The sequence below is a fragment of the Juglans microcarpa x Juglans regia genome, chromosome 2S (genome assembly GCF_004785595.1).
Source record: "Juglans microcarpa x Juglans regia isolate MS1-56 chromosome 2S, Jm3101_v1.0, whole genome shotgun sequence".
In the NCBI taxonomy this organism is placed as follows: Eukaryota; Viridiplantae; Streptophyta; class Magnoliopsida; order Fagales; family Juglandaceae; genus Juglans; species Juglans microcarpa x Juglans regia.
This window is the reverse complement of record NC_054597.1, coordinates 30943300-30966595: the sequence shown is the minus strand read 5'-3', so window position 1 is coordinate 30966595 and position 23296 is coordinate 30943300. Positions and strand designations below refer to the sequence as shown.

General features: G+C 34.5%; 3 protein-coding genes across 6 annotated transcripts; 2 read left to right on the top strand and 1 right to left on the bottom strand.

Moving 5' to 3' along the window:
- Window positions 1–6441: 6441 nt before the first annotated feature.
- LOC121251493 lies at window positions 6442–7784 on the bottom strand. Of its 4 annotated transcripts, none has more exons than XR_005938031.1 (3): window positions 7383–7682; window positions 7214–7300; window positions 6442–6672 (listed from the first exon to the last, which is right to left on the bottom strand). XR_005938031.1 is itself a non-coding variant. In XM_041150754.1 (3 exons), exons 1-3 carry the CDS (start codon window positions 7503–7505, stop codon window positions 6508–6510), a joined length of 375 nt encoding a protein of 124 aa, XP_041006688.1. In that variant the 5' UTR covers window positions 7506–7683; the 3' UTR covers window positions 6442–6507. The 4 variants fall into 4 exon arrangements, 1 of the variants encoding a protein (XP_041006688.1); XR_005938030.1 differs by having other exon boundaries at window positions 7214–7295; XM_041150754.1 differs by having other exon boundaries at window positions 7209–7295; window positions 7383–7683.
- A 5032-nt stretch (window positions 7785–12816) lies between these two features.
- Window positions 12817–16715, top strand: LOC121253565. The gene is made up of 6 exons (XM_041153563.1): window positions 12817–13042; window positions 13133–13374; window positions 13479–13700; window positions 13791–13883; window positions 13974–14079; window positions 16609–16715. The coding sequence occupies exons 1-6, from the start codon at window positions 12817–12819 to the stop codon at window positions 16713–16715; spliced, it is 996 nt and encodes a 331-aa protein (XP_041009497.1).
- Window positions 16716–17512: 797 nt separating this feature from the next.
- Window positions 17513–21201, top strand: LOC121253631 (axial regulator YABBY 5-like). Its single transcript, XM_041153621.1, has 7 exons — window positions 17513–17903; window positions 18779–18898; window positions 19803–19929; window positions 20053–20101; window positions 20219–20294; window positions 20397–20465; window positions 21007–21201. Exons 1-7 carry the CDS (start codon window positions 17829–17831, stop codon window positions 21055–21057), a joined length of 567 nt encoding a protein of 188 aa, XP_041009555.1. The 5' UTR covers window positions 17513–17828; the 3' UTR covers window positions 21058–21201.
- Window positions 21202–23296: the final 2095 nt, after the last annotated feature.

The following is a 23296-nucleotide window of genomic DNA, read 5'->3' as shown; positions in this document are numbered from 1 at the left end:
GTGTAGAGATGATGTAGATGATAAATTATTCATGCCTTAGCTCGCATGACTACTGAAAGAAATAAATTCAGGATGGAGAGAAAAGAATTTAACAGCAAGCAAGAGCGGGATAGAAATGAATAACATCTTGCACTTGAGAAGAAGAAGTTTGAAACTGAAATAATGAAATTAGATCTTGATGGGATGAAACCAAAGCAGCAACTTTATTTCCAACTTCTTCAGGATGAAATATTCTATGGTTTAATGAGTAAGTTTGCAATCACATCACCGTCCGATGACTCATCCACACCTTTTGGAGGTGTGTAAGTATTTGTCTAGCCCATTTCGAAGATGTAATTAATAGTAGTATATATTTAATATATATACTTTGTCTGATTTTAGTGGCCGTCAAGCTATATGTAATGGAAATACATGTGGCTGGGCAGCAACTTTGTGATTGAACATTGTCTTTATTTTTTGTGATGGACAGTAACATTAGTGATGAGCTGACTTTTGGAGGTGTGTATATTTTTGTGATGGGCTGACTTTTGAATGTGTGTATATTTTTGTGATGGGTTAAAATGTGCTGAACATTAGTGATGACTTGTATTTTTTTCAATAATTTTTTTTAGATGAAAATGTAATAGACAGATGTTTTTTTCAATGGTGTTGTATGAAATATTTAGAATGTATTTGCTACACTCAAGGACCCATCCACATCTTTATCCAAGTCTCATATTGTATAATATTAATATTTCTATATAGCTCTTAATCTATGAAAAAAAAATTAATAGAACAAAAAAAAAAAATTGAATAAAAAAAATTATTAAATTTATAATATTTTTTTACTATTTTGACTAATATATGAATAATCTAATGTGAAAATAAATTTTAAGTGGAATAATCAAATACAAAATTATATCATATTATGCAAATTTTACATTTAGATTTACATTATTCAACGCTAATGCTCTAAGAATGATCTCATCGTTGACAATCAGAAGTTGTGGACATTGGCAGCACAGAGCTACATTGAAGTACCCTAGCTTGGACGTATGAGGTGAGACATGATATTTCCTTGGCAATTTCTTACATCTAGCTAATTCCCTCCCGTTTAAAACTGTCATTTTATTTCTCACATAACTATTTTCAATTATAATTATTATTTTTTAATTATTTGAAATTCTTTTATCAAGGGCATGTGATTATAAACCATCAAACTCAATTCCCATTTAATGGTACATGCAACTATTCATCATCGTGTATCATACGCAAACATTTTTACATTCATTATCAAAATCAAATTACTAGGTGGGTCTACATGCTTTTAATAATTAAGTGGGGATACATCCCAAAAATGGTTTTCCAGCTACATCAAATTAATGGTCCCTATCCATTGAGTCAGCAATTCACATTTGTGGTTGGTGCATGGGTTCGTTGGTCACATTTATAATGCTTTCTAGAAAATGCTATATTCTATTACTACTTGGGAATATTCCAAAAGCAATGACTCGAATAATTCTTTAATCCAACAGAATAAAAAGAAAACCCAAAAAAACTGATCGATATATTATCTGTCTACACTAAGGAATATTGCTTTGATATTATATAGTCCCAAAACGTCGAGCCTCAAATAATAATGGGCCGGCCTGGTGGTTGCAGTATCCATGATATTTCTTCTTCTATTCGATCTATGCATTGTCAAGTTGTAATAGATTTCAATAGTAAGTCGAGATTGAGAATAGTTGATTGGAAGATTGAATAAAATATTATTTTTTAATATTTAAAAATTTTAAAAATTAAATTATTTATTATATTTTATATAAAAATTTATAATAATTATAATAATAAAATAAAATAAAATAAAATGAGATAGATTGACATCATCACGATCCAAACTAAGGTTAAGCAAGCAGGTGCTAGTTAGCAATGACATCCTGCATCCATCCGTAATCAATCCTGCATCCACTCCAAAAATGTATATTATAAATATATATATAAGTTCGATATTGACGTTGTTTTAGGTATATCTAGATATCGTTTGTATTTAAAATTCACCTTAACTCATTTTATTTTATCATTACAATTTTCTTAAATTCATATACAAAATATAATAAATAATTCAATTTTTTCAAATCTCAAAATAATTTTCTTAAATTTTCACATAAAATCTAATAAATAATTCAAATTTGATTCTACTATTCACAAAGTATCTTAATCTATCTTAACTCGTTTCTAAATCTAAACCATTCCCTGATCTAAACCTTTAGGCACTTCTTTTTCTGGTCTTTTGCATTTCAATTTTCACGTCTGATCTCCGAGTACACCTCCTTTCCCGCGCATCCCACATAATGACACTGCTCCTCTCTGTCTCATTTCACATACCGCCGCCATTGTCGTGATCATTATGCATGTCTTTAAACTCTCTCTAGCTAGCTGAGTCTCGGTCTCCCTCTATTAATTCTCTGTCTCTCTCTAGGTTAATTGCGGATTAATGCACGAGTTAATTCATTTATTACTTACTAATATTTAGTACTCAACGAGTTAGTAGCATATACGGAAGAGGGAAGTTGCTCCAATAATCAATATTCCTTATTGAATGTGCATGCGAGAATGTAAGCTGTATTAAAGCTGCTGCTCAGAAAGGAGCTTTGTGCATGAGGCCGCCCGTGAGAAGAGCCACAGCAAAACGAGCAAAGGGTGTCAGAACCCTCGCATGCATTAAAATGCCGCTCTGATATTTCCATTACACCCATTTCAACTCTCCATTTTAGCTTTAACATGCCACAAACACAAAAAAAAATTATATTATGGCTTTTTCCCCATTATTTTATATATATATATATATACACGAATACAAACATTTTTAGGCACAAAATGCATACGGCTTTCAAGATCATTCATGTTTGGTGCTAGCTTTTTGGGATATAGCCTTTTTTTTTTTTTTTAATCCTCAATATTGATTTTTCTTTTAACAAAATATATAATTAATTTCATGAATTTTTGCCTTCCCACTAGTACTCGAGACAAAGAGGCTCCACTCCACTAGGGTATAGGTTGGCTGGTTGTAATTAGCTTGGTGATGTTCACAGATCGAGTTAAGGTCTATTCATGTAGGACACTGTTCATTAACATTAGTGCCCCGAACGTACGTTATTGATCATAAAGGGTGCACTACTCATTCTCGAATATTATAATATGGTCGAATATTATATAATATGGTCCACTACTAGTGGTAGTACTACACACACATATATATATATATATATATATAATTCCATGAAACTTCTGTTGTGTGCAACAAATCAGGGCTCAAGGTCGGAAAAAAGCACCACAAGGCATGTTGGGCCGTTGGCCTTTGCTCCTGGCCCTACATGCAACTATATATAGCATTATTGGCGAATATATATATGTATATATATATACATCGATGGATAATGCTGGAGCCACTGCCGGTAGCTCCCGCTAGGCTCTAGCATATATTTTTTCATGTATTTTGTTTACTTTTTTTTATATATATATATATTTTTTTTAACATTTTTAAATATTAAAAAAAATAAAAAATTCACAACATCATTAAAAAATACTTCTTTAATCACGAAGTAAAATAAAAAAAATAAAAAAATCCCAACAGGAGCTCCCAAAAAGAAGACTAATATTTTTATTTTTATTCTTTTTATTTTGTAATTAAGAAAGTGTTTTTTAACTGGAGCTCCCAGCGGGAGCCCCCAACGGTGGCTCTAGCATTATCTATATATTGATGCATGTGTATTGACTAATGAAAAAAAAGTTTCTTTGTAGTCAATTATTCTTTACAAATATAATCATTTCCTATCAAAATGCTTTAATTTTTATTGCGAATAGTAATTATTATCATAAATATTCATTTTTCTTATAGTGATATTAAGGGTTGATCGGGTTGAAATATATAATATATATATAGGAAAATGCTTGGGATCTTGCTGGAGCTCCCACTCCAAATATTTTTTTTTTTTTTACTTAGTGATTAAGAAAGTGTTGTTTAATAATATTGTGAATTTTTTCTTTTTTTAAAAAAACTTAAAAGTGTTAAAAAATGATGTGAAAAAAAAACAAAAAGTACTTTTAAATATTTTTTTTCAAAAAAGAAGAAAATTCACAATGCATGTTATTAAACAACACTTTCTTAATCACTTAGGAAAAAAAAAGGAGCGAGAGCTCCCAGCAGGATCCCTAGCATGGCTCATATATATATATATATATATATATATATATATACTTAATTGGTTGAGTATATATAGATGTATAAGTTTATGTAAGAAAATTCAAAGAGAACAAGATCATCTAGTAGATTAGGGAGGGGTTACAATTAATGGAAGTATATATATGATCGGGATGTCCTTTATTTATTAGCAAATTAATTTCGAACTTGACCGCGTTAAAATCAATTGTTATCCAATAATGAGTTTGCGATATTGCTGAAATGGGAGGTTGAAGTCATTCCATACATATATTTGCATTGCGAAGATCACTGCAATTGGCCTCTTGAACAACACCCTATATAGCAACAGGTCTATCCATATATAGTGTTATGTTTCATGTCCCTAATAATAATAGTCAGCTAAATAATAAACATGTGTTTATTAAGGGACGTACAGTGCCAACCAGAGTACCGGCCGTGTGTATATATATATATATATATATTTGTATAGATAGATAGATAGATATTTTCATGATGGAATCATGTGAATCATGAACATATATATACACCCATCTTGAAAAGAAGGCAAACTGAGTAATCAATTGTGGCTCTGTGAAGGTCATGCACCAAGCTCATGTTGAGAGGACATACACAGATACAAGATAACATGACCATGTACATTGAGTTTTTTCACAAACCATGAGTGACAATTGATTTCTATACGTTTTATGTCCTTTCATAAAAACATGAAGATCGGAGCTCGTTGATATTAATGGTGGATCGGAAGAGAAATACTATAAGAAAACTGTTTATTTGTTGTTTGCTATTTCTTGCGATAATGATTATTTCCTTCTAAAATGAGCCTATTTTCGTCGCAAATAGTCATTCTTATAGCAAATAATCTGTCACAAATATATATATATATATTTTGTAGTTAAAATATGATCTGGACAAGTTGAATTACTTGAAAGTTTTGAGAAAGATTGATTACAAGAAGCAGATTGCAATCTATTTGAGATGAAATCAATTAAGGATGATAACCTAGCTATGAGACTCGAGCAAACCATGAATTAATTAATAGCCGTTGACGCTGCTTTTCTTTTCGTTGACACTGCTTAATTTTGACTAGTACTAGTTATACGTGGAATCTCGATCACCGAGTAGCTATAGTACTAACTGCCTCTCGAGTTGTTGACATTGTTAAGTAGATTTACTTAACAATCACTACAAAAAAAACAAGGATTGCCGGCGTTCCATAAGCGCCGGCACTTTAACAAAAAAACGCCGCAAAATGATTAGTGGCGGTTTTTTGCCGGCGTAACCATCCGCCGGTAGTGGATGGTCGCTATTTTCACATACCGGCGTTTGACAAAACGCCGGTACTTGAAAATCTTAGTAGCGGCGTTTGTATACACTTTAGCGGCATTTCTTTAAACGCCGCCAGCTTTCCTAAATTAACGGCGTTTATCAAAACGCCACTATTAGTTCGTTGTCATCCCATTGCATAAAATAACAGCGTTACAGTAAACGCCGCTGCTAAAACATTGCCGGCGCATCATATAAATTGGCGGCATTTATTTAAATGCCACCAATAGTATGTTGGCGACACATTAAATACATTAACGGCGTTTAGATAAACGCCACTATTAATGTAAATAGCGGCGTTACAAAAAAAGCCACTGCTAGTACGATGCCGACGTATTATATAAATTGGTGACATTTATTTAAACGCCACTAATAATACGTTGGGGGAACACATTTTAATAAATTAACGACATTTAGCTATAGACCGCCACTAATTCAAATAGCGGCATTACCATAAACGCCACTACTAGTACGTTGTCTACACATCATATTAATTAACGGCATTTATTTAAATGCCACCAATAATACGTTGAGACATTTATTAAATTAAGGACATTAATATAAACATCGCCACTAATTAAAATAGCGACGTTACCATAAATACCGCTGTTATTACATTGCCAACGCATCATATAAATTGGGGACATTTATTTAAATGCCACTAATAATACGTTGACAACACATTGAATAAATTAATAACAATTATCTAAACACCGCCACGAGTACGTTGCCACCACAATCCATATATTAATGGCGTAATATAAACACCGCTACTAGTTCGTTGTCAACGCATTGCATTAAAACGCACCAATAATCGTATATACCACAATAAAAATATATAATATATAAATTAATAATAAATATGATATAATGGATCATTATTCATGTAATATAAAAAAGTTACAAATCAAATCACATGAAAGTCATTTAATAACAACTATATATAAAATCATTACATGTGATGAAACCCCGAGCATTTTAACTCACAAATCATTTTGAAACTTTGTTACATATATATATGAGATTAGCCAAACAGAAGTTGCACGGCTTTCCACGAGTTCATTCCCCAGATGCCTCTTGTAAAAGTCTACTTCATCTCTTCCTTTCACAAACAATATTGCAGAAGTGCTTCTAGTACCATAACTTCCCTATGGATGAGCGAGAGACATCAGAAATTGTCAGATAATAGATGGAAAGTGGAAAAAAATTAACAAAATAAGAAGCAATGATCTTTTTATTTCCCTTTTCCAAACATACATATATTTGCTATAATTAATTCACTGTATTAATTAGATCCAACCAACCGGCCAATTCTTTTTGTCGAAAATATTGTAAGGCATGATACGCTCTAAAAACAAAAAAATAATTATCAGAGGGACAGAGAGAAATGTTAATCCCCATGACTTTCTGCATTTCTTCATGTCAACGTTTATGCCGTATGGGGTGGCAAGTTATATAAAGTAATATAAGAAGAAATATGAATATCATTGAAGAAGTACTCATATCTTGAAATAAGCAATAAATTTGAGATCAGGATTTTTGATCCTCCAATGCATGCAGTACCCCAAAAAGTTCAACAAACTACATCAACAAACAAGCATGCATGAACATGAAGAAGCAAAGATTGATGAAGAGCATAGACAGATGAAAAATGAGAGAGGCGTTAAGTCCATGAGAGAAGAACCAAACAGAGGCTCATGTGCGACGGAGACTCTCCATGCATGAGAGCAGCTACGAAGCGGCGGCGCAAGGTGGCTGGGAGGCGGCAGTACTGTACTGTAGAAGGGAGAAATATTAATAATGTGATGAGAAAGAGAAAGAGAATGGAGAGAGAAAGCATGATCTGAGGGGGGTTTACGCGTAAAATGGCGTGGGAGTTGCGGACAGTGGTGCTGAACATCAACTGGGCGGTGGAGGCTTGTTTTCCGGCGTCTTCTGTTGCTGCTTGCGGTGGTTTCGTGGCCCAACTGCAGCAAGACATGGCCCTCGGTGGCTCGGTTAATTTGGAGAACAATATTGCTCTGTTCGTCTTGCTTAAAACAGAGGTTTGCAGAACAACTGCAGGTGCATCGACTTATATATGCAGGACGTGGTTGCTGGTTCGATCTAGTCGGCGTCTCACATGTGTAAACTTGTTGGCTGATAAACGAGGGAATAAGAGGAAGAAATACTATAATTTGTAGGGTTGCAAGCCGTGAGCGGGAAGTTCAAATTTCATGAAAAATTGAGGGGAGGCGCCAACTTAAGTTTTCATTAGGCAGTGGCGCTTCATACTATCAATTCAGCCATTCGCATGCCGCATGTCTCCAATATAATATACATATATAATTTTATATAATATACATATATAATAATATACATATATAATAATATTTTATTATATATAAGATAATGTTATTATAATTTTATCTTAATATAATATATATATGTTATTATAATCTAGATGAATTTATTTGATCATAAACTTTAAATAAAATATATATTAATAAAATTTTATGCCTTAATAAATTCTATGTAATAATGTACAATTTATATTTTATAAATTATAGATATATTTTACAAACATATATCTTTATATGTTGTTATATAATGTATATATATTAATTACAATTTATATTTTATGATCTTATACTAACATTCTATTACTATTAGTAATATACTTTAAATGTGTATATAAATTATTATATAAATCACTATAGTATTAGTTATACAAATACTACATCACTCATGATACTATTAATTATAGTGATATAGTAATACTAATACTATTAATGATATATATAAACATATATACTATAGTGATCAAGAAATTGCTCAAGATCTTCGACATGAGCAATACTACTAATACTATTAATGCATAACCAGCGTACAAGCTGGCTAATACTTGTAGATCGAATAATCAAGAAATTGCTTAAGATCTTCGACAGCAAATATAAACAAACTTGACCACTAGACCTTAAACAAACTCTTAACTCCTAGTTTTAAATAATAATAGATTAATGTAGTTAAACTAATACAAAAACAGAGCTTGAAATAACACGGATATATACAACTTGACCAATAAACCTTAATCCTAATTTAAGCTTCAAGTTATAATGCATGGAATGTAATTCACTCAAATTTACTAGAACCGTTTATTTGTCCAAAACTAAATTAAGCCAGTATTTTATCAGGACATAAACCCTTAAAATAAAGCCCACTAAGCTCTACTTATAGAAAATAAAGAAGCTACATCCTTAAATTTTGAATTAAGCCTCTAGGCCTAACATTGTAGGTTGGCGTGAGGCTACCAAGTGTTACCAATGTTTTGAATATCGTACCGGACAGCGTATCGGTCAAGGCACTGGAACGAAATATTTCGGTACCGGTATCGTTTCGGGATAGCGTTTCAAGATAACGTTTCGAGATAGTCGATCTATAAATAAATTATATATATAAATATATATAAAAATTATATTCTAAAATAATAGTCTATATATAAATAAATTATATACAAATACATATATATATATAAATTATAAATAGTCTAGTCTGAATTGAGGGTTAAAAAATAAGTTTGTAGTTTGAAAAAACGAAAAAAAAAAAAAAAAAACACAGGCCGAAATATAGGCCGGTACAGGCCGAAATTGAGGCCGGTATGACCGGTACCGGCCGGTACGGCCGGTATTTTGGCCGGTACGGAACAGGTATAGTACCTGTACCGGCCGGACGACCGAAACGAAAAATTTCGATCGTACCGGCCGGTACGGTACGAAATTTAAATCTTTGAGTGTTACTTCTATTTTCTTTCTTGCAAACACTCTCTCTCTCTCTTCCCTTAGCTTTGGCTTCTACCAAATTATAATCTTTTTTTTGTTTTTTGGATTATTTCTTCCCAAGTAGCCTTCCTCTCCGGCAGCACTTATATTTTATTATTCATTTTTTCACATTGCATTAATAACAGTAATTATTAAATAATATATTTTTATCAGTTTTAGGCCGCTTCAATATTTTTGTGATCTAAATCTTTTTTCAAATTTAAAGAAAAAGAAGATTAGATTTTTAGCAACCCGTCGTCTAGAAACTCTTATCTGTGTTGTTTTGGATATAAATATTAAGTTAAATTTTTTAAGATGCTAAAGTTAGAACTCTTCTATTACAAATCTAGAACGTCCCTTCCCATTGCTAAAAAAAAAAAAAAAAAACTTTGTGGTAATTGGTTTAATTATTTCCAATTTTTTCTTAGAATGTATCTATGTATTTATTTTCTAAACTTTCTATGTACATACCTTTGAATGCCTGTTTTTTTTTATTTTTCTTTTCTACAAGTATTTTAATGAGATCTTCCCGAGCCTATCTTGTTAGATAAAAAAAGGTTGACTTCGTTTGAATTTGGCTTGGGCACGTTTGGGTGGATGTTTATCCAAGTTGGAAACATTGTTCTTTAATAACAGAGAAGAATATTGTTGCATGCTAATATATACTTATCAAAAATCTTAATATCCCTCTAATTTCGTCATTGCGCGTTAGGGTTGCCGTTTAAAGTTCTGCATCAACAAAGCTAGGGTTGCCGTTTAACCTTTCTCCATTACCACTCACAGATCGTGCATTACGTTCCCACAGCAACGCCTCCACACGTCGCCCCTGATCATCACATCTCCTCCTCCACACCAGCCTTCCTCCCTTAAAAACCACCAGACGTCTTAACCATTAAATCTCACGGCCTCCACACATGCGGTGACTACGGCCACCACGTTCCTCTGTCACGGCCTCCACCGAGTGATCGAAATCCTCTGTTTTGGACTCTCAAAACAGAGCACTCCATAGCAGTACAAAATAAGAGCCACGGCCCACGCCGCCTCCACCGAGTGATCGAAATCCTCTGTTTTGGACTCTCAAAACAGAGCACCCCATAGCAGTGCAAACCGAGAGCCACGGCCCACGCCGCCTCCACTGATCGGTCGAAATACTCTGTTTTGGAAGTCAGCGAGGTCTCAGGTATGCCATGCAAAACCAGCTATATATTGATATGCACAGAAACTCTTAAACAGACGTAATAGTTATCAGTGTTATGGTGACAGTTGTGCAAACCGAGAGCCATTGCCTTCTCTTCTGAAGCATATATAGCAGTGCAAACCGAGAGCCAACCGAGAGCCACGGCCCACACCGCCTCCACCGATTGATCAAAATCCTCTGTTTTGGACGTTTGCATTATTCTCAGGTATGCCATGCAATACAATCATACAATTATTTATGAGACGTCTTAACACTTTAAACTGAAGATGTTAACTTTATTTATATCATCATGAGATAAAATCACAATATCAATTATTCGAATGCCATTTAGATTTTAAATAATATTTATGATTTTGCATTCTCGTTCAGTTCTCATTCAATATTATTTTCCATACTATATATGTTTGTTATTGATGATCTTGCATCCTCATTTAGTTCTATTTTCATGTTTCAAATATAGTTAAGCTATGGACAAAAGTTGGATGAAAAAACCTCGACATACAAAAGAGTATATTGATGGTGTCAATGAGTTTTTGAAGTTTGCATGTGAGAATTGTCCTACAGATTCGTCGATTTGTTGCCCATGTAGAAAATGTGGATTGCGTATGATGTTCATGCCCAATATGGTATTTGATCATTTGATTAGTTATGGAATTTCTCAAGGTTACACCGTTTGGCATGCTCATGGGGAGAGAAAAGGGGAGGCATCTTACCATGCTGTTGATGCCCAAAACAATAATGAGCAAATAAATGAAGGCTCCAGTGGGATGACAACCATGTTACATGACGTTTTTCCAATGTTTGATCCTGAAATAGTCGAAGGTACTGGGCCTGAAATAGGTGTGGAAGCTGGAGAAGCTGGAGTGCAATATGAAAATCGACAAGATTCAAGCGAGAGAGTTAATAAATTTTACAATATGTTGAAAGATGCTGATGAGCCATTATATGAAGGGTGCACAAAACATACTAAGTTTAGTGCTATCGTACGTCTCTGGAATATGAAGTGTTTAGGTGGATTGAGTAATAGCATATTTACAGAACTGCTTGAATTTGTGAATGAGTTGCTCCCACCAGGAGCATCATTGCCTAAAAATACATACGAGGCGAAGAAGTACATGAATGAGTTAGGGCTTGGATACGAGAAGATATTAGTATGTCCCAATAGTTGTATGTTATTTTGGAAAGACAATGAGAATCTGGAAACATGCGTGGTATGTGGAGCGTCAAAGTGGAAGCAAAAAGAGTCTATGGATGAAAGGTCTAAAAAAGGTAAAAGAAGTCCAGCGAAAATATTACGTTGGTTTCCGTTAAAACCAAGGTTGCAAAGGCTTTTTATGTCATCGAAGACTTCTTCACAAATGAAATGGCATGCTGTAGGCCGCACAGATGATGGGGTACTAAGGCATCCAGCAGATGGTTTGGCTTGGAAGACGTTTGATTCACAACATGATGAGTTTGCCTCTGACCCTCGCAATGTTAGGCTTGGTTTATCTGCAGATGGCTTTAATCCTTTTGGTAACATGAGCATTTCCTATAGTACATGGCCGGTTATGTTGGTACCTTACAATTTACCTCCTTGGATGTGCATGAAACGATCAACTTTCATGCTATCGTCGATATGTGTTATTCAAATGTGATTGGGCAGACGTTACTAGGGGTAAAGGTTTCAAGGAGGACGAGTTTGGGTTTAGTCTTGTAAATTTTTCTCACCTAGTGCATACTGGTAATCGGATAACTGATGATCCGTTTGTTTTATCTTCCCAAGTATCTCAAGTATATTATGTGGCAGATGAAAGATGTCCAAATTGGGTTGTTGTCGTTAAGACAAAACCAAGAGACGTGTATGACACTGGTGAAGAGGAAGTGACTGACGAGGATGAGGATGAATATTTAGTCAATGAATGTTGTAACACTTCCAACGATGAAGCTATTGAACCTGCTACTGACGATGTTGTGTGGATGCGAAATGACATAGACGGAATGACGATCGAAGCTACTCAATAGTGTTGAGTAAGAAATATATATTTAGACTTTTTAACATGATATCTCTTATAACTTTACTTCTATCTCATATCATGCTCTAAATATTATTATTTCTATTAATTTGCATATATGTAATCTTGTTTTTGTATAGGTACAATGGGTCCAAAAAAGAAGGCAAAGACTATTAGGCCACACTTGCGAAGACAATCTACTTCAATACCAGCTGTTCATAGTGAGACGCAATCATACCCATCTCTTGATAGGGCGGCCCATTCATTACCCTCTGTCGATGGGCCTCCCCTTCCGTTGATAGGATGGTGGAGTCATCACCTTCTGTAGATTGTCCTTCCCAGCCATCATTATCTTCACAGAAGGGGACCCAACCTTCTACATCGATACAAATGGGAGGCCAACTACCCAGACGTATAGAGATTAACAGAGAGACCCAATCATGCACACCTGTACCAATAGAACCACATTCGGAAGCAGAAAATGTCGACTTGTTTTCCGACATTGGAGATCGTTTTGTTGTCATTGTTGGTATGTTTTTGTTTTTCTTACTTCTTATTTATTTTACTATGAATGCACATTTACAAAATAGTAATAATGTCATTAAATCCATTTTTGCAGATAGTAATGGAGGTAGAGTAAAAAGACCATTGCACTCGATTCATGACATTTGGCATCTTCCAGAAGGGGAACGAATTGATATGGAGCTCAATAATCTTGGTCAACCCATCAAAAAGCAAGACTCAAAGGTGGTAAGGTTTGGTGGCCTGATAGCGAGAACTAATAAGTTGGTTCCAATAATTTACAAGGATTGGAGGTCGGTGCCTAAAACCATAAAGGAGGAAGCGTGGAGTCTTATAATGGTATAAAACTTGTATTAAACTATTATTATTAATTAAATAGGTATATTTTGAAAATTTTGTTAGAAATCAAGACATATACTTGTGTAAATTTATTTTGGCTGTAGGGCAAGTTTAAAGTTCCTGATGACAAATTGGATGCATTCAAAAAATGGATACTGAAGGACCTGGGGAAGAAATGGAAAGACTACAAACACGAATTGAAGAAAAAGTTACTTCATGAAAAAGACACATCTGCAGCACAAGTTGTGGCAAGGGCAAGTCCCGATATGGTGGATTTATCGCAACTAGCGGAGTTGGCCAATCTTTGGTTCGATCCAGAATATAAGGTAAAAACGCGCGCATTTCTCTTATTGATTTAGAAAGTCAACCAACTAGTTATTCTAATCATAATTCTCATAATTTTTGTGATGTTGTAGTCAAAATGTAATAAAAATAAGGAGTGTCGTAAGAAGCAGTTGGTTGTTCACAGCGGAGGATCAAAAAGTTATGCAAGATATGCCCATGATGCGGTATTTATTTAATTAGTATTTATTTACTATTGAATATTTGTTAGTTATTTGTTTTCAATATATGTGTTTAATATAAAATTTTGGACGCAGAAAAAATCAACTGGGACATTGCCAAGTCGAGCCCAGTTGTTTGTCACGACACATAAGAGAAAGGATGGCACCCACTACAATGATGAGACGAGGAAGAAAGTTGTATGTTTTTCAAATTTATTACTTTTTAATTTTAATGGATTTATAAGATGAAGAATGTGTATTTTTTATTATCTATTACAGGCTGAGATGGAGGAACTTTTAACACAGGACATAAGGTCGATAGAAATGGGGTCTGGAGAAACCATGACTTGGGCAACAGATGATGTTTATTCTAAAGTTATGGGCCCAGAACGGCCTGGACGTGTGCGTGGTTTGGGGTTTGGGCCAACTCCTACAAGGCAAACTTGTCAACATTCATTACCAACTTCAACGCAAGAAGATGGTAAATTAAAGGAAGAGCTTGATAAAATGCGGAACGAATTAACTGAATTGCGAAATTTCGTAAACACATTCGTGCATGCACAGGTGAGCACCTCACATATATTTAGTTGATATCAATCAATCTTATTTTGAAAATTTTGAACTCTCATTTGAATTTATTTTCAGGCTTCAAGACAAAATCAAATAGAGAATGAAATGGAAGATAAAGATGAAGAAGAGGAGAATGATGAAGAGGAAGACGAAGAAGAGGAAGATGAAGAAGAGGAAGAGAACGATGAGGACGAGGATTGAGGGGATTATAAGTGAAGAATCTCAAATTATATTAATATTTTAATATTTTAGTTTAATGGTATTTGCAACTTTTTTAATTGAGATAATACTAATGGTTATGTCATATATCTACGTTTGCTCTGTTTTGCTAAGTTGGAATTGGAACGAATTATAAAAGTTTTGAAATCAGGTGTTAGGTGAAGTGGTGAATTATGCATTAGTTTTACTACTCTTTTTGTAAGTTGTGAATCTTAGCAAGATGCCCTTTACTAGTTTGGTTCATGACCCATTCTTTGAATAAATAATTAGTGATTTAAACATAAAAAATTATTATTTAAGTCCCTTGATCAATTGTCGGCTTTTTTTAAAATGCCACCAAAACTATATATTATTACCGGCGTAACAATATAAACGCCGGAACACTACTAATTTACTGGCATAAAATTAATCAATTGTCGGTATTTTGTTAAACACCGCAAAAGCTATAGATTATTTCCGGCGTAATAATATAAACGCGGGAAAACTCAATTATTTACCGGCATAAATTTGATCACTTTTCGGCTTTTTTTTAACGCCGCCAAAACTATATTTTATTACCGGTGTAATAATATAAACGTCGGGAAACAACTAATTTACCGGCGTAAAATTGATATATTTTCGGCATTTTTGTAAACGCCGCCAAAGCTAGATATAATTACCGGCGTAACAATATAAACGCCGGAAAAATCAATTATTTAACGGCGTAAACAATAAGCGCCGGCAATAATATATTTTTACCGGCGCATAAACAACCGCCGATAATATAAACGCCGGTAATTCTTACTTCTTTTGTAGTGAATGTAGACTCATGAACAGTATTGTTGCTGAATCAAGGTAATTTGGCAGAGTAACAAAACTGATTCCTCTTGTGGATTTAGAGCAAACACATTATTAATAGGTGGTAATTATAAATTCCAGACTAAAACTGGGCAATAAACTGCATGAGAAAAGGAATTAATCATCAAGACCCATCAAGCAAGACGATAGTCTTGCTAGTTAGCTGCTATGGATGTTCGACCGAACTTAGCTCCACTACTAGAATAATTAGGCAAAAGTCTTAGTTGACTGATTCATCCCATTGGCCTTTGACTTGAGTAAAATAAGAACTCATGGACATTTTTCTTGAGAGCCAGATCAAGTAATTAATTTGACAGAATCATTCTTTGAGATCATCATCCAAACATGATCTTGAACTGCATTCACATATATATTTATGACACTTGCCAGTATTTCTTTTGCTGGGAATTTAGTATTCACGAAAACACCATATACGTATATTAATGTTGCATCCTAGCTAGCCTTGAAGATCAGTACAAATTAAGGATGTGATGATCAGCTATTAATTTCAGCACTCAAAGTCATTAGCCAGGATCAACTATATCGTGAAATCAAGTTTTGTTTGATAATTGTCTCCAGTGAGAAGTTGAGAAACCACCTAGCTAGCTAACTAGATCTTTATCAGGATTATGACCATGACGAAGAAATTAAGAATTCAGATCTAAAGGATTTAACAAATTAAGAAGAAGTAGCAGCCGCCATGAAAAAGAAGCAAAATAGAAAGAAAAGATCAGCACTCGATCGAGAGGCGCTACTTGCTTTTGTATATACGATTTATGAATCAATTTGACATGTATATATATTAAACCAAATATTATTTTGCACGTTGGTTTCTATTCACATGCATTGAGCAATATTAATCAACCAGATGCTGATCACTAATTAAGCTAGATAGCTAGTTTAACTAACATATCTTTGACTGATCATCATCACTTAATTAACTAATTACTGCTGACTAAACTAATGATAACTAACCTTTTGAACTAATGAGTGCTTATTTTTTGACAAAAGCTATATGAAAAAAAATTAATTATATGGTAATTATATTATACCTAAAGTACGATATATTATATATTAATTTAATTATTGTCAATTTTGATTGCAGGCAAGAATGAAGGAGATGATCACATTGATGTTGTTGCAGACATTCGTACAGGTAATGAATATGACGATCAGAAGCTAATGGCACTTGGGATGATCAGTACTAGCTAGTAGCTATTGTCTTCCGCAAGCTATATATAATACTCTTTTAAGTACTAAAGAGTTCTGAAAAGTGGGATCGATGTTAGATATGGTGGCTTAGCTTACTTTAGTTTCAAATTAACGATATATTTATATATAATAGAATGTTCTTCTTATAAATTAGAGTGATCATATCATGATAATCTCTTAGCATCAAGACTACTGCAGGCACCAGATCATATGATCCAGTACTTCTTATTAGTTCAAGTAGTAGTACTTTATGTTTCAAAAAAAAAAAAGTAGTAGTACTTTAGGCATCCTAGCTATAATATATATATTTTATTCATATATATATATATATATATCTATATATATATGTCGGTACGTCATGATCATGAATATATACAATATATGTACTTTCAAATTCTGACATATATACAGATGGATAATTGCTACACACACTACACACGATATAGCAATTATTTATGTTTTGTATTATATACTCATGATTTAAAATTGAGATTTCTATCCCCATGACTCATCCAGTACTGTATGTGTTGTAGCTGGCCGGGAAAGGAGGGCATGTGGTAATGACTCACACACTCCATCCATTTCATCGATCCTAGCTAGTAATTACCATTTCATCTGCGCATTTTTATTTGCAGGCAAAAGCTCCATCTTCCTTCTTCTCTCCTCTAGCCCTAACCTTTCTTCAACAGCTATGGATACACTTTGGCTTTCAAGTTAAAAACTACTACTTTCCTTTCCGGTCCCAGCATTGCCTGCCAACTGTGGGTACTTATACTAAATCCATACCTTTTTTCTTATTATATTAGCTTAAGTACTAGATCTCCCCCTCTTCAGTACCTAGTTAATTGGATCCCAGCTTTCTTCCCTTCTCTTTTCCTCTCTCTCTCTCACTATCTCTCCACATAATTTCTATATATATGACCCTTTAAGTTCTACTGTTGTGATACATAGCCAAGTTCTAACGGAGGAGGGGATTGAAAGAGAATAAAAGCGGCCTTTTTCTTTCTCCTCGGTGTTCTGTAATTTGCAAGAGCTTGTTCTTCTTTTCTTTTCCTTTGCTTTCTTTCTTTCTCCTTCTTGGGTAAACAAGTTTGCTTTGACTGCCTACGGAACATGTCGACCTGCATCGATGTTGCGTCTGAGCAACTCTGCTACATCCCCTGCAACTTTTGCAACATCGTTCTTGCGGTATCTCTGATCTGAAAACTCTTTTCTTCAACGGGAGATCTGCTTTTTTCTCTCTTAAAGATTCCCAATGACCAATATCATATATTTATGTATTCGTTTGTATGTGTAGTTTCTTTCTGATCATATGCATATCTGAGGAGAAAGAACATTTTAAGATCCTCAAGAAAGCTTTTGCTTTTATGATGATCAGGTTGAGATGTAATTTAACAGAAATCGGTTAATTTTATTTATAGGGTTTCTTGTTTTCTTACAGTCAGGTCTCCATCGTCGGACTTTTCTTTTTCTTTTTTCTTTTGCAGTCAAAGAAAAGTCATATCTGAAGGCCCTGAAGTCCTCACAGGAGAGAGAGAGAGAGAGAGAGATTATTGGTTTAGTTTTATTTTTTATTTTTTTAAAATGTGGGCTTTCAGAATCCGGCCTCAAAACAAGTATTTGATGATAAACCGAAGGGGACAAGTCCTTGGCTCTCTGATTTCCTCCATGTGTCTGTAACTTACCTTTCCCTAACAAAAGACACTGCACAACCACGTTCCTGTGCAAAACAAGCTTCTTTAACAGAAGGGGAAAGTAAAAATGAAGATCTCAGTTGAATTATATCTCTTGAACGCAACCTTCCATAAAGAAACCTAGGTAGTAAAGAACTACGCCTTCTAGGGTTTCTTTTCAAATAGCCCTCTTCCCAAAAGAATCTGGGAGTTCAAACTGAAAGGCCAAATCAATTTCATTATTGTTCTTTTACGTTTCTTGTAATTCATCTAGTTCTGGTCTAAAATCAGTTTCTGATCTGGCTTTTTGTTTTTGTTTTCTTTTTCTGAGTTGATATCAAATGGAGGAGGCCAGAGTCTAAGGTTTTCTTTTGGGATGGAGTTGTGCAGGTAAGTGTTCCATGCAGCAACCTCTTTGACATCGTGACGGTCCGATGCGGGCACTGCACCAATCTATGGTCCGTGAACATGGCCGCCGCGTTTCAGTCACTGTCATGGCAAGATGTTCAGGTGCTAGCTATTGCTTTTAATATCTGCACAAACACACAAGTTTCAGCTTATTTTTAGGGCGTTGCTACTGCTAGGCCTCTTAAACCTAAAGGCTCCAGGTCTCACTTCTTTTTTGAGAAAATCGAAGCCTTTAGGATCTTTGTTCTGCATAGATCGGGCGTTTCAAAACCTCTTTTATCTGTGAAGTAGTTGGTTGCAGTACTGAAGCCCTAGCAATCAGCCGCCATAACCAATACCTATTATTTTTGCTTTTTTATAGAGGCGTCAGGACCTGCGCTGACCCATCTAGGCAAAGCATTTTCTAAGCTGAAGGAAAAAATAAAAAATAAAAAAAATATTAAGTGCCGCTTTTTCAAACAATACTACCTTGATTTGATTGACAAGTAGGCTTCTTGGGTTTAATTATTTCTTTTGATCATGGGCTTTGTCTTTTACTGTACAAACAAGGTTTTTCCAGATCCCTGAAAATCCATATTTTACTACTGTCAAATGTCAATCTGGGCTTTTTATATGATTTGTTTCATACCTGATACCACAATATTCTAACTGATTCAGTCTTTCAATGATGGTTTTCTCCCAATCTCTCTTTTCTCTCTCATAAAAATAATTTTATTTCAGATCTTTCTCTCTCTCTCTCTAAACATAAACCCCAGATCTTGTTCTCTTTTCTTATCAACTAGCCAGCATAAAGCTGTTAAAAGAAGAAAATAGCCTTTTCCTACTTACGCAGAACAGCACAGGATGCATGTATAGAAGCAAAGATTGATAACCGGAAAAGAAAATTAAAGAATAAGAAAAGCCTCCTTTTCTAGGAAGATTAATGGCTTGCTTTCACTACACAAGCGATCATAATCATGCATTTATTCTCGTTATTGATTTCTTTCTCCTTTTTTGGTACGATTAGGCGACGAAATCCACAACGGATTACAAGATTGACTCGGGCTCCTCTTCCAAGTGCAATAACAAAATTGCAATGCGAGCACAGGTCACCACACATGCAGCCATTGATCAGGAAAGGGTGGTGAATCGACGTGAGCCACCCAGTCATCATATGTTTTATGTGATTCAAATGATTTCCACTGGATCCTTATTTTTTAAAAAAATAAAAAATAAAAAACAGTAATTTCATGAGCTGTTGTTTTCCAATATTTCAGCTCCCGAGAAGAGGCAGCGAGTACCATCTGCATACAATCAGTTTATAAAGTAACGAATCTATTATCGATGTTCAATTGATATCAGAAAATCTTCTCTTTTTATCCTTTGCGTATGAAAATTACTCCCCGGCTCATTTCTCATGGACAGAAAAAATTTCAAATGTAGGGAGGAGATCCAGAGGATCAAGGCCAATAATCCGGATATTAGCCACAGGGAAGCATTTAGCACTGCTGCAAAAAATGTAAGTACTTGGGCACTTTCTTCCTATAATCATATTATCTGATCCCTTTATTACTTTCGTTTTCTTGTTATATTTTACAAGCTGTAAACTTATTTGCGTTAGTGGGCACACTTCCCTCATATTCATTTCGGGCTGACGTTGGAGACCAACAATCAAGCTAAGCTGTCCAATGTAAGTTTTGCGAAGGAGAGAAAAAAAAGATCGTCCCTCTTCCATTTTTGCTAATTGCATGGTCTGTGTACATATTCTCTGTACATTAAGGATATATAATGAAAAATAAGGATGAAGGATTTATTTTGCATGCTAAGATTTTTTATGGAGAAATATTTTATCCACAACAAAATTTTACAAAAGTAAATTCACAAACTGACGTGACTTGATGTGATACGTTAAATTGTAAATATAACACTTTTTATTATAAAGTAAATTTAACATATTAAATTACGAAGTCACGTAAATTTATGAGTTTATTTTTGTAAGATCTCTTTATGACTGTAACACTTTTTTTTCTTATAAAGTTTGTAGTGCAACCCTAGCTATGTCCTATAGTAGAATTTCTAATTAATCTTACTTGGTATGACGCATTTAGTAATTAACTAATTGGCTATGTTAATTCATAGTTAATATTAACAATCAATATATGATGTATGCGAGGGCTTGTTTTAAACTCTATTTGCTGATTCATTTTGTTTTTCTTGATTTTCATGAATAGGGCTCTGATAAGCATCTAACGTCAAGGGCTGCTGCACTACTGAATAAATGAAGGCTGTCATGATTAATCTTCCAAACCACTTCAGTAATATGCACGTCCTTTAGTAAACAAAAGCCTCGACTTTGTTGTGGTTTAAGGACAGTTGATTGTATTTGAGACAAGTTGTTTTGGTAATTTTATTTAATAATTACAAGACTTATGCGAGTAAGATACTTAAGTAATTTCATGCTCTTCACATATATATATATATATATATATATATATATGGAAAATGCTACTCGTACTCCATATGAGTTTGTCGTTCAAATTGACCACTTAGCACTGTCAGGTCATATTAAAAGAAAAAAAAATGTACATCTTTCTCTTCAGATCCATTTCTCATTCTATTTTGATGATAACAAGCAAAATGCACTGTCAAGTCAAACAGTCTTTCTAAGCGGTAAATTCAGATGGCCAAGGTAGAAGAGTCCTAAACTTTCCAGTTACTTTTTAGACGACTAGCTGCATGCTAAGGGCTAAGATCATAAGCATGACATAATAATTACCTTCTTATATATAGCCGTAATTTATAAAATATCTTTATAATGGTAACCTACCAATATTTTCTTGCACTGATCATCGTTGATCAAGTCATGGGGAAGAGTTCCTCTCTCTCTCTCTCTCTCTCTCTCTCTCTCTCTGTATATGTGTACTCATGAGCATTGGCAGTGTCAGCGGGAAGCTAGGAAATGCAGATGTTCTTCATCACACTCTAACTGAACAAAGTCCTTATTCAAGTACTCTAACTGATTCAATCACGAAATTTGCTTATTCAAACAAGGTTTTTTGTCCAATTTCTACAAATTTTGATATTTAAACAATATATATGAGATGAACTTTAGCCTTGGTTTAAACAATATATTTAAGCAATATTACTATTTTTTAAATACTGAAATATCCAATCCAAGTTTGTTGTGAATCTTCAATCCGATGAATTGATCTTTGTCCAATTCCGAATTTGATTCTGGTTTTTTAGCCTTGGTTTCACGTTATACGTACGTGCTATTCCATGAACCCTTCATCAATTTATCTTTGAGCTCATATATTCTTGCATGGGTTTTCTGCAACCTGCGAATTTAACATAATAAGGAATAAAATAAAGGTTTTTTCTTCATCTTTTCCATGATTGATATTGCTTCTTTAATAGCAGGAGGCAGCGAGGCACTAGACTAACACATGCAAGTAGTACTACTACTACAATCTCTCCCTTATCATCCCTTAAAATTGGGGGTTATTCCCCTACTAACTAGTATTAGAGCCAACTGTTAGTGTTTTTGACATGTGGCTAGCAAAAACATTTAATAATAATAATAATAACAACACTAGAGACACAAAGAAATTCCACAAACTGATGTGACACGCTACCAATATGTGTCATGCCAGTTAATTTTTGTTTTCTTTCACTCCCCCAACCCCACCTATTCTTCTCCCAAAGCGTAGAGAGAGAGAGAGAGAGCCAACCGGCGAGGGGCAACATTGGTGAGGGGAGAAGATGACGATGTTCCGACATTGGTAAAGAGGCAAGGAAGATGGCTAGGCTGCGGTTAGGGGTGATGTCGGCGAAGGGCAAGGAAGGTGCAGTAATGACGTTGGTGAGCGGCTGCGATGGTGATGGGCTCGACAGTTTGGGAAAGGGAGCGGAGAAGGGGGAAGAGGCCTAGGGGCAAGGGGGAGAAGGGGAGGGGGGTGAATGAAAAAAAAAAGACTGATGCGGCACATTGGTACCACATCAATTTGAGAGATCCTTTTGTGTCTCTAGCAGCCCTTTAATAATAATGATGATGGTGGTGCGGATGACAATAATAGTGACAATATTTATTATAAAATATCATGTTTTTAATGAGAAACTTGACTTTCACTTAGATGAATATATAATGGGGATTAATAGAGGGGAAACGAAAGTTGAAGGAAAAGAAATTAGAAAAATATGTTCCCTTTTCCATTCAAGAGTAAATATCTAAGAAAAGACTTATTCTGTCCAAGCATATAGCTAAATAGATAGATAGATCGCTATAACTTAACCATGATCGTTGTGAAAAGGAGTTTTATGGACCACCATTAATATAGCTTTGGGGCATTTCCATCACACGAAAGCACTCATGTTCAAGATAGAGCAATCGATCGCTTTAATTTGCAGATAGCACAAATTACTTCAAACTTCAAGTTTCTCAATATAAATGGTCCAACTTCCATGCTTTTATTGCTCTCTATTTCTCGTGGCACTTCAGAGATGCAAAAGTACTTGTCATCA